The 15,780-nt window shown below is 59.0% G+C and overlaps 1 protein-coding gene across 3 annotated transcripts in view; it reads left to right on the forward strand.

Annotated features, from left to right (window-relative positions):
• The window catches only part of ITPK1 (inositol-tetrakisphosphate 1-kinase), a 178,508-nt gene extending 166,316 nt beyond the window's left edge, over positions 1-12,192 (forward strand). For all 3 annotated transcript variants that reach the window (XM_004434218.3, XM_087448033.1, XM_087448032.1), the window contains 2 exons: positions 4,902-5,064; positions 10,009-12,192. In XM_004434218.3, coding sequence (XP_004434275.1) covers positions 4,902-5,064; positions 10,009-10,352 — 507 coding nt within the window. In that variant the 3' untranslated portion in view covers positions 10,353-12,192. The remainder of the gene's footprint in view (positions 1-4,901; positions 5,065-10,008) is intronic.
• Positions 12,193-15,780: the final 3,588 nt, after the last annotated feature.

Raw genomic sequence — 15,780 nt, forward strand, 5'->3', positions numbered from 1 at the left:
TTTCCTGCTTGCTTCGGGCCTTCATGCTGATGGCCGTCATAGCTACTCCTGCTCACCGCTGGGTCCTTTAGATGGAGGATTTTCTGACTCTTCTCCCAGCATGAGGAAATCCCCCCAATCGTGAGGAATTTGGAGACTTGCTTTCTAATCTGCCTTTCTCCTGGTTAAAAAAAGGAGGGCTGGCCCGGTGGCGCAGTGGTTGAGTGCGCGCGCTCCGCTGTGGCGTCCCGGGGTTCACAGGTTCAAATCCCAGGCGCGCACTGATGCACTACTTGTCGAGCCATGCTGTGGCGGCGTCCCATATAAAGTAGAGGAAGATGGGCACGGATGTTAGCCCAGGGCCAGTCTTCCTCAGCAAAAAGAGGAGGATTGGCATGGATGTTAGCTCAGGGCTAGTCTTCCCCACAAAAAAAAAGGGGGTTGGGTGGTGAGGGGCAACACCACTTCGATTTTTCTTTTCCTTTCCTTGTCATGTGAGTCCAGTAAATGTTTGCTAAGAGCCTGTGCTGCTTCGGGTGCTGGGGTGGTTCATGTGGGTGGGGGGCTCAGGGCTGCTGTTCCATGAACGCTGCTGTGTGTCAGGCTCCGTCCTAGATGACCCGAGGCATCACAGCCAGGCCTCAAAACAGCCTTGCAGGGGCGGGGCGCACAGCTCCACTTTCCCGAGGGGGAAGGCTGTGCTCAGCGAGCTTAGGAATTTCTCCAGACTCACAGGGCTGTTTATTCAGGGGCAGAGCTGGGATTTGACCCCAGATCTGTCTGACTCCAAAGCTGCATCTTCCAGGAGTTGAGGACTTCGTATCTCGCTGGCGACTGCAGAGCAACCGTTGCCTAGAGCAGACAGTTTGAAATTGCCATGAGGCCAGCGCCTGCCATCCTTCCCGAGTCTAGCAAGCCAGCGGCCTCTGCCCCCACTTTCTCTGAACTTGGAGCCCCATGCCAAGTCTTCTGCTCCCGTGTCACGGCCATCCTGGCTATTCTGGCAGGCTTTGCCTGTGTCTCACCTCCCTGTGCTGAGCCAGTCTCACCAACAAAATCCATAGCAGACCCCCACTCCCCAGGGCTCACTCCCCTCCGTTCAGCATCAGGGGTCTGCACTTGCCATATTACCTCCTGCCCCTGACCCAGGCTGCCTGTCCGTTTATTGTTTGTTTCTGGGTCCTTTGAGGAGGAGCCAGCTGTGTGCTAAGGGTGGACAGGGAGCTGGAGGGAACACCAGCGCCCCTCAAGATGTTGGTGGACGTTCCCCAGGAGCAAGTTCCATGGTCAAGGAAGCGTGGGGAACAGCCAGATTTCAAAGAAAACCTCTTGCCACCTGGCTGTGTGTACTGCAAGATGTGAACACCTGTGCAAGAGGAGGTTTTCTGGCCTTCTAAGCTCCAGAAACTTGAGGCTAGCCCGGTTCCACAGGGCTCCTTCCCTGCGAGCCTCTTGGATCTCGTTCAGGAGGGAGTGGGCATTCCACAGACTTGCCGAGGAGCTGTGCCTGCTGGCCCCTTGCCCAGTGTGGGGCTAGTGGCCATTGGGGCTATTAACTGATGCCACAGGGTCCCTGTGAGGACTGTAAGCAGTGACCCACTGAAGGTGAACTTGGATGGTCACCTGTCTTCATCTGTAAAATGGGAAAGGGTCCGCCTAGGCGTACTTTCGGGGCCTTCTGTCCACCTGCTGCTGTTGTCTCCTTCCCTGAGGGCGTCAGTCCCCCAGGACTGACAACATGTACAAATAGAAAAGGGAAATGCAGTCAGCTGTCCCTTTTCTATTCAGGACATAAGCCCCTCCTGCATGCCCGCAGGCCGGCCTGGCACAGACAACTCTGTTCCAGACATGCCGCTTGTCATCCTGCTGCCCACTGGGGTCCCTCCAGTCCCCATCTCGCCTCCTGTGGGAAGCCCTGCTCTGGCCTTGAAGCCCAGCCTCCCTCCGCAGCTGGATGCCCCTGAAGGTGGACCCAGCTCCCACACTCAACTGGTAGGCCCCCAAACACTGGTACAGGGTATTGGATCCTGACGAGGCTGCCTGGGGTTAGACCCAAGCTCCACAACATTCCAGCTGGGTGGCCTTAGGAGAGTTACCTTGCCTGTCTGAGCCTCGGTTTCCCCATCCTGCCCCATAGGGCGGTCATGGGATTCAGGGAGTTACTAGATGAAGAGGGCCCACGACTGAGCAAGGTGTGCAGTCGTCAGTGTCGGCTGTGAGGGGCAATGAGGGGACCTGGGGGATCCACATGAACACCTCTCACCTCCATCACCTCCTCGTTTTCCAGAACATCATCGTATCCTTTGTGTTTGCAACCCACGGGCAGGATTTCCAGGCCTTTATCTTGTCCTAGGATGGCTGTTTGGTTTGAGATAATCAAATGTCTTCAGAAGGATTTCTGAGATTCCTCGGCTGAGCTGAGAAAGTGCTTTTATAAACAGTGGTCACGAGACTTTGCAACAAGGCAGCACCCTTGCTGCCAGGCCTGGGCTGCGAGCCTTAAGCCTCAGCCTCTTAGATCCTCGCCACGGTCCACAGTGTAGGGGTTTTGTTCCCCCGTTTATTGGGGTGAGAAAACAAGGCCCCGAAGGGTACATTCAGGGCACGCACAGGGAAATGGGCAGCGCGGAGGGGTCGCCCAGGTCTTGGACACGGGGAGGGCCCTGGGCCGCAGGACCTGTGGCCGAGCTGCTGTGTTGGGCAGAGCCTCTGACCTGTCACTGGTGAGAGTGACTGAGAGGCAGGCGCCTGCCCAGGCTCAGGCAGGTGCCAAGTGACAAGCACCTGTCACTTAGACACTGCCCCTTGGAAAGCATGTTCTCCCTGATAAGACGCCAGGGCAGCGGGCTCGTGGGCACGGGGGACCCGTCTGTTGTGCAGAGCCAGTGGGGGTGGCCCGGGAGTGGGCTCACTGCTCTGCAAGGAAGTGTCTGGAAGTTCCCCGTTGGCCACTGCAGCGTCCTGTGCTGGGTCGGCCCTTTGTCCTTGGTGCCCAGGGCTCTGACCCTGGCCCTCTTAACCCAGCCTCACTTTTTTAAAAAATTGAGCTGAAATTCACATAACATACAATTAGCCGTTTTAAAGAAAACAGGTCAGTGGCATTTAGTACATTTACTATGTTGTACAGTCGCCGCCACCATCCAGTTCCAAACATTTTCATCACCTCAAGAGAAAACCCCGTACCGGTTGAACACACACACGCTCCCTACTCACCCTTCCTCCCAGCCCCCTGGCAACTGCTGACCTGCTCTGTGTCTCGATGGATTTACCTATTCTGGACCTTTCATGTTGACAGAATCATACCATAGCTGACCCGTCGTGTCTGACTTCTTTCACTTAGCCTAATGTTTTCAAGATTCGCCCACCTTGTAGTATTGTCTGGCTGGATAATAGTCCATTGTGTGGATAACACAATTTGTCCATTCGTCTGTGATGGACATTTGGGTTGTTTCTACCTCCTGCCTGGTGTGAATAATGCTGCTATGAACATGGTGTACAGGTACCTCTTTTCAATCTTTGGGGCACATACCTCGGAGTGGAATTGCTGGTCATATGGTAATTTTATGTTTGACTTTTTGACCCAGCTTCATTTTAATTCTGATGGGTCAGCTCCGAGCTTCCCCTTTGGCCCCTGAGCCCACACCCTCAGGACTCAATGTTTATTGAGCACCGGCTGTGAGCTGTGTCTTAGCTGACTTAGAGGGGACACGGTGCTGTCCCTGCCTGAGGATGCAGGTGGAGCGCCTCCGCCCAGATGGGCACATGCTGTCCCCCCACGTCAGTGACCTCATGGCTCCTCCCAGTGGTCTAGGATGGAGGCCTTGTTGGTCCCGTTTTGCAGATAAGCAAACTGAGGCACAGAGAGGCCAAGTACTTTTCCCTAAGACCACGGAGCTAGGAAGTCACCGTTAGGGTTCGAATCCAGATCCCTCTGACTCCAATCCTTCCCAGGGCAACGTTCCACTTCCTTGGAGGCCCTGGCCAGAGGCCAAGCTTGAGCCCAGGGAGACTTGTGTGCCTGTTCCAAGAGGGGGGAGTCCAGGGCAGGATGGGGGAACTGTGGGCTGGGGCGGCCCCACCAGCCTGTGCAGGCTTTGCTGAAAGCTGAGCTTGGACCCCCGGAGCTGGGCGGGAGCAGCAGAGTAGCCTCCTTGGGGAGCCTGTTTGCGTGGGTTGTTAGTGTGGAAACCCTGTAGTTAGCCGCTCGTTGGGAAGGGGAGATTGGTGAGCCACGCCCAGGAGCCCTGTGACCCCCCCCAGTGCCAGGCAGTAAATGAAGGCCAGTCCACGGGACCCTCCACCCCGTGGCCTCGAGGCTCTGGCGATGATGGGCAAATGCAATGATGTTGACAAAGCTCCCTCACTGCTCACCTCTGTCCTGACCGCCCCAGCGGCTCCCAGCTCTCTCCTGCGGGTTCTTGCCTCTGTGCCTTTGCCTCCACTGTGCCTTCGCCCGGTGCCTCTCTCCTCCCATCCCTGCCCAAATCCTCCCCTCCTTCAAGGTCCAGCTCATGCTCTCTGCCCCACAAAGTCTCCCCATGTTCACAACAGACTCTTCATCTCCTTCCTCCCTGCTACGAGGGTTGGGTTTTCGAGGCTGGGTACAAATCCAGCCCTGTGCTTTTGAGCTGTGCGACCCTGAACTAGCCCCTGACCCTCTCTGAGCTTCAGCCTCCTGTGTGAAATGCTGACAGTGACGCCCGCCTCCCAGATTGTTATGAGGCCTAGAGAGGTATCACACATAATACACCTGGTACCTGTCCGGCCCTCGGCAGGACTTGGGAAATGCCCTCCTAGTGCTGACTGCTGGGGGTCCCTCCTGCCCCCTTGCCGAGGGTAAGGCCCTCGCTCGGGGGTCTCTGTGCGTGGCGTGGCATTGCGCCTCCCCACCCACAGCCTCACTCCTGCGCGTGTGTCAACAGCTGGACAAGATCGAGGGCGTGTTCGAGCGGCCGAGCGACGAGGTCATCCGGGAGCTCTCCAGGGCCCTGCGGCAGGCGCTGGGCGTGTCGCTGTTTGGGATCGACATCATCATCAACAACCAGACGGGCCAGCACGCGGTCATCGACATCAACGCCTTCCCAGGTGAGTGAGGGGCGGGGCCGGCGAGTCAGGTTGACCAGCTCCATCCGTCCGTCGCTGTGGGGTGGGTGCAGCCCTCGGGGGGCCTCAGCCCTGCCTGCAGGATGGGTTTACAGGGTGTGGGGAGAAGCGAACTAGGTCCGTCTGCACATCCAGCCAGGGAGAGCGCCGGGCGCGTAGTGGGCCCGCACTGAACGTGTTCTTTCACCTTCTCCTGACCCCGCGCCTCAGCGTTAGCCTGCATCAGCCAAGTCTCACTGATCCCTTGGGACCTTGTAGATTTCAAGAGCGGAAGAGGCCCCTAGAGAGGGGGAAAGCGTCCCAGGTCACACTGCAGTTGGTGGCAGGGCCGTGCTCCTTCCCCCGCCCTGAGCCACCCTGAGCACAGTGCTGGGGACAGGCCCTGGAGTCAGCCAGCTCCCGGTGGCTGCGGGCCTGCTCCTTGCTGTCTGCCGGAGCCCTGGGGCAGGAAGCACATGCCGGCCCACGGGGCTCTCGTCTCAGCGAGGGGCTCACGGGAGATACCAGCCTAAGAACCTCAACAGGACCGTCCACCGCAGTGGCGATGGCCGCGACATCCCTGGCTGGCATTCCCCAGGCTGAGCCCGCCTTACACAGGAGCACACTGGGGCTGTGGCTCCTCCGCCCTCACGGCAGGTTGGAGGCAGAGTCGAGCTTGGTCCCACCGGCCCCAGAACAGCCTGGGCGCCTGTCCGCTCTGCGGGCACCTCTGCCTCGAGGCCTTGACTCTCACCTTTTTTTTTTTTTTTTTAAAGATTTTATTTATTTATTTTTCCCCCAAAGCCCCAGCAGATAGTTGTCTGTCATAGCTGCACATCCTTCTAGTTGCCGTATGTGGGACGCGGCCTCAGCATGGCCAGAGGAGCGGTGCGTCGGTGCGCACCCGGGATCCGAACCCGGGCCGCCGGCAGCACAGCACGCGCACTTATCCGCCAAGCCACGGGGCCGGCCCTTGACTCTCACCTTGATTAGGTAGCTGCTGTGGAAGGAAAGAGCCAGCTGCTCAGGGGGTGTACCAACCAGCAGGAATCGATTCCTACCCTCAGCGAGGTTAGCATCCCGGGAGAGCCTGTGCCCCGCGTGGGGACTGGTGGGGACTGATGGGGACTGCTCAAGGGCGTTCGCAGGTGGTGGGGAAGCCCTGGTGCTCGGGCAGTGCTCACAGGGTACCAGGCCCTGGGCTGGGTGCTTGCCGTGTGTCCCCCCAACACTCAGAGAGCACGCGAGCCAGGCCCAGCCAGCACCACAGTGCACAGCTGAGGAGACCGAGGCTCGGAGAGGCCACTGGGTCCTTCAGTCATTCAGCTGACATTTATCAAGGGCCCACTACATGTCCCAGCTGGTCCAGACACTGGGTGCAGCATGAGCACGGCTGCCGGAGCCCTGTCCTCAGAGAGAGGACGGGTGCCCAGGGGCTCCTCGGTGTGGCGGTGACACAGGAGCAGAGCCCAGCAAGAAGGGAAGGGGCCCCGCCCCAACTCCCCTTGGGGTCCCGGGCAGGATGGAGTAGAGACCTGTGGCCTCGGGTCCTGGTGTACGGCTGAGCAGCAGGGAGGGGCCGGGACGAGGAGGTCAGAGAGGAGCCCGCTGCATATGTGGAGAGAACAAGAGTTTCACTCTGAGCGGGACAGGAGTGCGGGCGGAGGTCTGTGTTCCTGAATAGAAAGTCAGACCCGCTGGGACCGTGGTCTGTTTTTCCCGTCACCCTGGTGCAGCCTGGATGGAGAGCTGGGTTTTGCCCGAGGTGGAGTTTGATGAGCAGTGTGACGGAATGAGAGAGAGCAAGGGAATTGAGGGCATGTCAGGAGAACCATTATAATAAATGGGAGGATCTAAACCAGGCAGGATGTGGGGACAGCAAAGAAATGGTGGCCGAGTCAGCAGACTGGAAGGACAGGGAGTGGGCAGTGCTGGGCTGTTGGGGTAGACGCTCTAGAAGGAGGGAGATAGGAGGTGGGGAGAGCAGGAACTCTGCAGCTGAGCTCCAGATTTGTGCAGGGTCCTGAGTCGGCCCCTCCCAGCGCTAACAGCTGTGTGTGATTTTGGCCCGGTGGGTGTCAGGAGGGCGTCTTGGGTGTTCAGAGGAGGGACAGTCACTGTGAGCCAGCGAGGATGGGAGGCTTCTTCCAGGGAAGCCAAGAGAAGAGCCAGCCAGGATCGGGCATGGAAGGGGGTCTGAAGCTGCCTGGAGTGACAAGGCTGAGCCCAGCCGATGTTGAGGGAAGGCCCGAGGGGAGCATGTGTGGCCCAGGGGCCCCTGAGGATCGGTGTCCAGGAGACGGTTGCCAGGGGGCCAGGGCGGCAGCTGCTCCCTGGTCTTGCCCTCGTTGGTTCGGAGCCTGGGTCTAGAGCACTCGTGGGCCTGACCTGAGGAGGGGGCCTGCACCCCAGGGGAGGTATCCCAGGCCTGGGTGTCTGGCAGCACCCCCATCAGAGGGGTTATGTGCTGGGCTCGGGGAGGTCATCACAGCAGTAGCTGTGGGTGGTATTGACCCCCCGCACACCGAGCCCATCCCGTGATGATCCCCCACACGCCAGGCCCGTCCTGTGATGACCCCCCGCATGCCAGGCCCATCCTGCGAGCTTTATTCGCAACGTCTCATTTCGTCCTCGAAACAAGACTGCGTGCAAAGGACTATTAGGATCTCCATTTACTGCTGGGGACATGGAGGCTGGGGCCAGGTGGCTTGTCCAAGGTCACATGCCTACCAAGTGGTAGAGCTGGGATTGGGGCCCTGCTCTCTTGACCACGAGGCTTCCTGCCTCTCAGCTTGAGCCGTGGGTTCAAATCCTGGCTCTGCCTCTACAGTCTGTGATGAGACAAGCCACTTCATGGAGCAGTCTCAGTGTTCACTTCTGCACAGTGGGAACAATGCTCCCCACCTTGCAGAGACAGAGGAAGTGGCGTTTGCACAGTGCCTGGCCCCAGCCAGCGCTCGGTGGTGCTAGTTCACGCCTCAGTCTGCTCTCCCCAGACCAACGTAGAGCTGGGGGCCCGGAGCAGCCTGCACGGCTTCCGGCCAGGTCGAGCACACCGAGGGGCCTTCCCTGGCCTTCTGTCCACCCTCAGGCCCTCTTACCACTCCAGCAAGCGCACGCACCCCGCCCCGAGCCTCCTGGGCCTCATCTGCAGACCACAGAACGGTTGCTGAGGGAACGGCTTCTGTTCCCTGGTGATCTCCAGCTCTCCGCTTCCTGCTTGCGTCTCTCCCTGGAAACCCAGCAGCACACCTGCTGGTGGCTCTCAGGGGGCCGGCTCCACCCTGCCCCCCACCCAGCCCCAGGGCTGAAAAGCCCCAGTCCTAGGGCGGGGCGCCAGCACCACATGATATTCAAGGCACAGATGACACCAAAGGGCCTGGTTCAGATCCCAGCACTGCCACTTAGGAGCTTCGTGTCCTCATCTGTACAGTAGGGTAATCCTAGGGCCCCTCTCCCGGGGCAGCGAGGATGCCACGAGCAAGGAGTGGGAAGCACGCGGGCTGGCGCTCCGTAATTCTGGATGAGCACCAGCGCGGCCGCCATCACTGTCTTCACCCTGGTGGTGAACAGGCACGCGTCCACCTGTTGGCGGTTCTTGTTGTCTCTGGGGCTGGTTCCTTCCCTCTCCGTGCCTGTCTCCCTTCTGTGAAACGGGGATGGTTGTGAAGATGAAGCGAGGGGATGGTGTGCACATGGAGCCCTGTGCACGCCAGCTGTTTCACCCATTTTTATTTTTGCTGTGGGCACCTCTGCTTCCCCCCTCGGCCTCGGGCTCCTTAAACTACGGCAGTTGTCTGCTGAACAAACGGGCAGCCCCACCACCCGGCACCGGGTGGGCTTCTCTGTAAACGGTAATGCCCTGCGACCATCTCCGAACCTTGCTTCTCACCCATCTGGTGCTGGGGGCTGTGAAGACCACCCCAGAGGACGTGCGAGGGTCTCAGTAACCTCTGGGCACCAGGCCTGTGTCGCTGGTGCGGATCACATCTGGGGGAGTCAGGGCTCGGAGCCCCTCCCCAGGCAGGCACGCTGTTCCTTTGCGGGGTTGTGCTCCCTGTCCTGCTCCCTGTTCCTGCAGCTGTGTGCCCGGTTCTCTTCCCCCAACATTGGTTCAGGCAGGCGGGGCAGCCACTCCCCATCGAATTTCTTTTGAAGCTGTTTTCTGGGAGTCAACAGAATCCCCGCCCTGGATCCTGCTCGGTGGCTCCTGAGGACTTGTTGGCTGACTGACGTTCGCATCTGCCGTGGGAAATGCGGGCCCCAGGCAGGCACCGACAGCTTCTGTTGGGGGGGTTTGCCTTGTGGGGGTGCCCAGTCTCTGTCCCTTGGCTTTGATGCTCAGAGCATGTGGCACAGAGGGCCTACTTGTGGGTATTTTCGGGGTAGGAGGAAGGAGACTCAATTCGAGGAGCAGCTGCTGTCGATCAGGCATCACCCACATGCCAGCCCCTCTCGGTGGGGTGTGTCCACAGGAGCGCCCCACTGGAAGTTCTCAGTTTACACATGAGGAAGCGGAGGCCGGACCACATGGAGGCGAGGGGGTGTTTGTGGTTCAGAACATGGGGTGGGCCTGCGGTGCTGCCACCTCCAGCCATGCCACGTCCCCCGCGATGGCGTCTTACCACGTTGGGGGGTGATTAAATGAGACGCTGAAGCTGTGTGGAGGGGCAGGGCCGCAGGGCGTCGTCTCGTGGGCTCCAGTTCTGCTGCCTCTCACACCCCGGGGGCAGCGAGTTCAAGGACCAGCCCTCCGGGTCACACGCACCGGCTGAGTCCAGGCTGTGTGACTTCGATCAGCCCCCTTAGCTACTGAGCCTCGGTTTTCTCTGTAAATGAGATCCTGAAGGTGCCCCCCTTAGGTCCCGTGAGCCCCCTAGTCCCCCTGCACCCTGGCTCTACCCGGCCTGGCTAAGTGCTCGTGCTCTCTGTCTCTCCCTCCCCCAGGCTACGAGGGCGTGAGCGAGTTCTTCACGGACCTCCTGAACCACATCGCCACCGTCCTGCAGGGCCAGAGCGCAGCCACGGCAGGCGCGGGGGACGCGGCCCCGCTGAGGCACAGCAGGCTCCTGGCGGAGCAGGCGGGCAGCCTGGCGGGCGAGCGGACGTGCAGCGCCAGCCCCGGCTGCTGCAGCAGCGTGCTGCGCCAGGACCCCCCCTGGACGGCCGAGGCCGACGCGGGCGGCACTGCCAAGCTACCGCACCAGAGACTCGGCTGCACCGCCGCCGTGTCGCCCAGCTTCCAGCAGCATTGCGTGGCCTCGCTGGCCACCAAGGCCTCCTCCCAGTAGCCAGGGAGCCCGGGACCCAGAGGGGCGGCGCGGGCCGCGGAGCACACCTGCTGGGCGAGCGGCTCCCAATGGTGACGCTACTAAGAGTTCCCAACAATCTGATTCTCCTTCTTTTTTTTAATTTTTAACCTGATTTTCTGATGTCACAATCTAAATAAGGGGGGAGAGGGGATGGAAAAGAACTCCAAGTGGTCCAGCCTCGTGGAAAAGGGCCATCCCGCCTGACTGCTGCCGTGCAGGTCTCGTCAGAGTCTACACTCGCTGTGTGTTTAACACTAGGTCTGAATGTGAGGTGGGGTGCGTGTGTGCAAGTGCGTGGGCACGTCCATGTCCACGTCTGTTCGTCTCGATGGCTGCTGGGGACCAGGCCTCGGGCACCCTGGAGGGGGCTGCCCCCCCGGTCAGGCTGTTGGCAGCTGAACAGAGAGAGTCAGCGGTGCCCCATGTCTGTGTTCTCTGAGCCCCCACTCCCAGCCCTGCCCCTTCTCCGTTTCCCCTCCTGCTGGTCTCCCCCGCAGCTCTGTGAGGAGCAGGCCTAAACCCGCACCAGAGGTGCCACTGGCCCCTCCCGAAAGTGTGAGCCAGAGGGGGCGAGAAGCTGCAGCTACTGTTTCCCTGGGGGAGTCCCTGCAGGGGGACTGGGCGGTGGTCTGCCCGCTGCCTGCTCATGGAAGGGAAGAAGGAAGCTTCCCTGGGGAGGAGCCCAGGGTTGTGGGTTGGCCACCTCTCTCTATGTCTAGCTCCCTGGAGTCTACCAGGCCCCTCAGCAAGTGCCCCGTGCAGCCCTGCGAGGGGACTCCTTCCCTGACCAAGCGCTGCTGCTCCCTGGGCCCTGGGAGGGGGCTGCCTGGCTGGGAGCCCCCAGGCTGATCCCGCCTGTGCCAAGGATTTGTGCCGTGACTTTGTGCAGATCATTCCGAGAGTCGTCAGGCTTCCGTGTCCGCGTCTCTGACGGGCAGTCAAGACCAGAGAACTCTGAAGGGCGGGCTTGATGCCATCACCCCCGCGATGCGGCCTGCTTCTCCTCGAAGTCAACCCGGACGAGCTCTCCGGGTCTCCGGGGCGATTTGGGGCCCTCTTCCCGGGCCGGAGGAGGCTTCCCATACGATTCACTCCTGTTCACAGCTGCCCGGCCCCTTCTGCCCAGTGGGCTAATCCACCCCGTCTGTATTCACAGCAGGCCCCAAGCACTGAGCCAGCCAGGTACGAGGGGGCTGTGGCCCCGGAGGTGAGAAAATACGTACACACCCCGCCCCCCGCCCGCCATTAGACTCACCCCAGCCTCTAATGGCAGCAGACAGACCACCAGCTGATGGGTCAGATCCTGAGGTCCGGGTGGACCAGAAGCCCCCTCTGCAGAGAAGGGGGCACATGAGGGACTTTGTCAATCCTCGGACAGTGTGAACACTGGCGAGATGCCTAGGATCCCTGAGCATGATCTTGTGTCTTAAGGTATCAATTCACTTTGAAAAAGAGGAAAACACCTCTGGGCTGCTCTGCGTGTCCAGGGAGGATGGCCTGAGAGAGGCCACTGAGCTGGGTGCTGGCTCAGCGGGAGTGTGTGGGTCACTCACCTTTGGGAGAGGAAGGGCTAGGGTGGTGACCATCGCGAAGCGGGGCTGAGCCTGCGGTGTGGGGCGGACGCCATCAGAACTGCCCGGCTGTCCTGGAAACCGAGGGCCTGCCGACTAACCGCGTTTACACAACTTGAGTTGAACCCCAATGATAATGTCTGTACCTCGCCTTTCCTGGTCTAACCTGAGCCCCGGGGAAGCAGGAAATCATGGCCAGCCTCTTGCACTGCTTTGTCTCCAAAATAAACTACTGAAATCAAACTGCATTTCACACGTGTTTACAGAACGTTGCTAAAGTTTGTCGTTCTCCCAGTCTTCTGATAAAATAGCTTTACCTTTTTGAATAAAATGCCAATTCCGATCTGCCTCAAGGGCAGGTGGCGAGTGCAGTGTGACCCCCAACACCAGGCTGGGGCCTTGGCTGGATCATGTTCCTGTATAGTTTATGTCAGCTCTCGGGGTCACACATGTTAGCGTCCAGGGCCTAGATATCAGGTAACTGTTTTCCGGTGACATGGCGTTTTCCACTCGCCTCGATGCGGGTGGCGGGCAGGGTAATTGCTTTTTTTGAGAGTGGAAACCGAGGGGGGAGTCTAGCTGCATAAAGGCCTGGGAGCTGCAGTGTGATGGGGAAGGGACCAGCCTGCACTCCAGGCCGTGTGCAGGCCTCTCCTCCCCACCCTGCCCGGGGCTGGGGGTCACCGTCCAGCAAACTCAGCTGCCATCTCTGAAGGGGTTTAGGGGTCATAGATGAGCACAGGGACTGGGCAGCGATGAGGCACCAACCCCCCCTTGCAGTGGGCCTCGAGACGAGTGACCCCTCTCACAATGTCACCTGGGTGCACGCTGACCTGTTTGGGCCCGGGATACCATCCATAGAGTTGGTTTCCCCTCAGGCCTCATTGCCTCTGGCCTTGTGTTCCTGTAGCAGGGAAGGACAGACTCACTAAAACACGCTTGGCCTTTGCAGCCTCTTCTTCCCCAGGGCCTGGTGGTGCTGCCTCCGGAACGGAGTTTCTGGAACCTTTGAGGGCCCGTGGGAAGGGTCTGCTGCGGTGTGCAGGTGTGGTACCCAGAGTCGGCCCTGCCAGCATCCTGGGGGGAGTTGGGACTCTCATTCCCAAGCTTCTCTTTGCCAGTTGGTGGCCATGTTGGGGTCTGTGGCCCTGCTGCATCTGTCTTGAGGTCAGTGGCCAGGGCTACTGAAGGCACTCCTGACTTCAAGGGCTCCAGGAGCAAGTGGCAGGGTCACATTTTGGCTGAGGCCTTGGGTGGGTTCAGAGGGTCGCTTGCAAGGTCTCTGTCCTGGGCAACCTGGAGCAGAGGCCTTGGGCCGGGCTCGGCTTGCGGATGCTTTGATTATGTAGTGATGCAGTTCCACACGCTGAGCCCCCCGAGTGCAGGTGCTGGGTGTCTCCTCACCAGAGAGCCCAGGGGTGTCTCCCGCTGTAGAGTCCTTGCCGTCGGCATCGTGGAGGGATCTGGGTTTACAGTGCATGGGTCGGACTGGACCTGAAGCTGCCCAGCCTCGCCTGCAGAAGGCAGACCCAGCTCAAGTCCCCGAGGAGTTAAATGGGGCTTCCTTTAAGTGGGCCTGCCTGCATCTTTAATCCTATCAATGAAGGAGAAAACAGTCTTGAAAACGAATTCCTCTCTGCTCAGAAGACTGCCAAGTGGGCTTTATGGAATGTTGGAAGGCCCTGGCAGGAAGCTGTAGTTTTCAAGCCATCTGGGAAAAGCAGCTGCTGTCTGCCAGGCGGCCACTCTGAGACGAAGGGAGACTGCATGTCCTTGTCCCAGCCTGGAAGACTGGTCCTTGCTATGGGCACTCACACAGAGCCGTTGAATGGCCTCACTGATGTCCCTGGGGTTTGCATCTGCCCTCTGCTCTCTCCCCTAGAAACCGATCATTCACCTGTGGGATCCTTGACATCTCCTCCCCCTTCTCAGGCCACAACTCAAGGGCCCCTGAGCTCCAGTGACCTTGAGCTGGGAGCTGGCTGTCCTGAAGGGGCGTGGCCCCTCCACCATGGCTTACCATGAGGCAGAGAAGAGCACTGATCCTTGACAAAGGTTCTGGGCTTATCCCTCTGGGTCAGCCTGGCCAGCCCTGATGCCACACATCCGCCCTGCCTGAGCCTGAGCCTGAGATGTCGTGGCCGAGGCCTCTGGACAGGCAATTCTCCCATGGGTCCTGCCCTCCGCCACAGAAGGTCTGTGCCTCTGCCCCTTCTCTCTGCTCAGCATTGCCGTTGTGATCATGGAATGACCCCACACACACACACTGTTGAGAGGAGAGCTGACTATTAGCATGGAACAACCTGAACCCTCTTCCTCTGGTTCTGACCACCAGGCCCCCCGCAGACCCTCTGAGGCCTTTTCCAGAAATGGTTGCATTTCCGTTTACTTCCAGAGTTGTCCATGACCTGGTGGCTTGGAGGGACTGTCCCTTTCCACAGCCTGACTGGCCTCTTCCAGGGCTGTGTGGGATCACACACTCTGGAGCTTGCTCTCTCTTTAAAAGATGCTCGCGTGGTGATGTCACCAAGACGCTGGCGTCCCAGCTTGAATGCTGACACCTGTGCTTTGTGACAAATGCAATTTGCTTCAGTCCTGTTCACGAGCAGCGTTTACCAGAACCCCAAGCTGGCTTGTATTTAATTTGTGTACATATACATAATGTTTATATGAATATATATGTATACTATGTATAAAATCACAGCTTCTGTGAAAACCAAGAACCTCCGTCCACTGGCTCTTTTGATTTGGTTGTGTTTGCTCCCTGTGATTATGACAACGTGGGTGGCCCGTCCTTGGGGTGGGTTATTTCAGGGACAAGGTGTCCCGTGTTCTCTTTATTGGCTGATCAGTCTTGGTGGCGGGTGTTCTGGTAGCTGACCAACTGGTGGAGTACAGCAGTGTTGTGTGTGTTATTTCTGTGACCGTTTGGGGTGGAATGCAAACCTGTCTCTTTGAAACGTGAAGAAATAAACACCTTATGGCACCAGCTCCTTCTGGAGGGTGTCCCTCTATGCTTCAGGGGACGGGCAGCAGCAGCAGCAGTGGGCAGCCCCCCCCACCTGCCTCATAGGAGAGGCCCAGACTTGCCAAGACCCCTCAAACGACTCATATCGTCATCGTCATGGTTTTCTGGTCCAGGCTGTCTGGGCCCCCCAAATCCTAACCACGATCTGGTGAGGAGGTAATAAGTGTCATCCCTCTTCTGTAGATGAGGAAACTGAGGTTCTGAGAGGCTCAAGAACGCTAACCTGAGCTCTCCAGCTAGGCTGGGGATTCTAACTCCAGTCTGACGTCAAAACCCACGTACTCTGGGCAGTGGGCTTCTTGAAGTCAGGGCTGGCTATTTCTGCATGCCCAGGCCTGTGGGCACAAAGCAGCCACTCACAAATGTTTGATGAACAACTGAATGAATGACGGTGATATTCAGCTGGTCCACACCTGTCCAGCGCACCAGCCTGGTCCATTCTGATTGCATAATTCTGCAGTCCCCATGGTACACTGTTTTGGGCATCACCCTGCCTGTGACTTTGATGAGTCATTTCACATTCTGAGCCTCAGTTTGCTCGTTCTCAAAACTTGAGACTAAGACGTGCCGTGCTACAGTGCACTGTTACTTGGGCAAGAACTTCAGATGCCCCAGAGACCTGTGTACATGCCAGGTCAGAGGGGATAGCAGATTTATGCCAAGGGGGGCTTGCAGCTCAGAGGCCCGGGTCAGGAAGTCCAAAGCTGGTCTGGGGTCTGGGGCCTGTGGCCTTGGTGGCAGGGACTGGCCCAGGGCTGTCAGGGCCTCTGCCCAGCATCGCAGAGAGCAGGGACTGTTTCCCAAACTG

Source organism: Ceratotherium simum, chromosome 24 (genome assembly GCF_057802395.1).
Source record: "Ceratotherium simum simum isolate JZ-2026a chromosome 24, ASM5780239v1, whole genome shotgun sequence".
In the NCBI taxonomy this organism is placed as follows: Eukaryota; Metazoa; Chordata; class Mammalia; order Perissodactyla; family Rhinocerotidae; genus Ceratotherium; species Ceratotherium simum.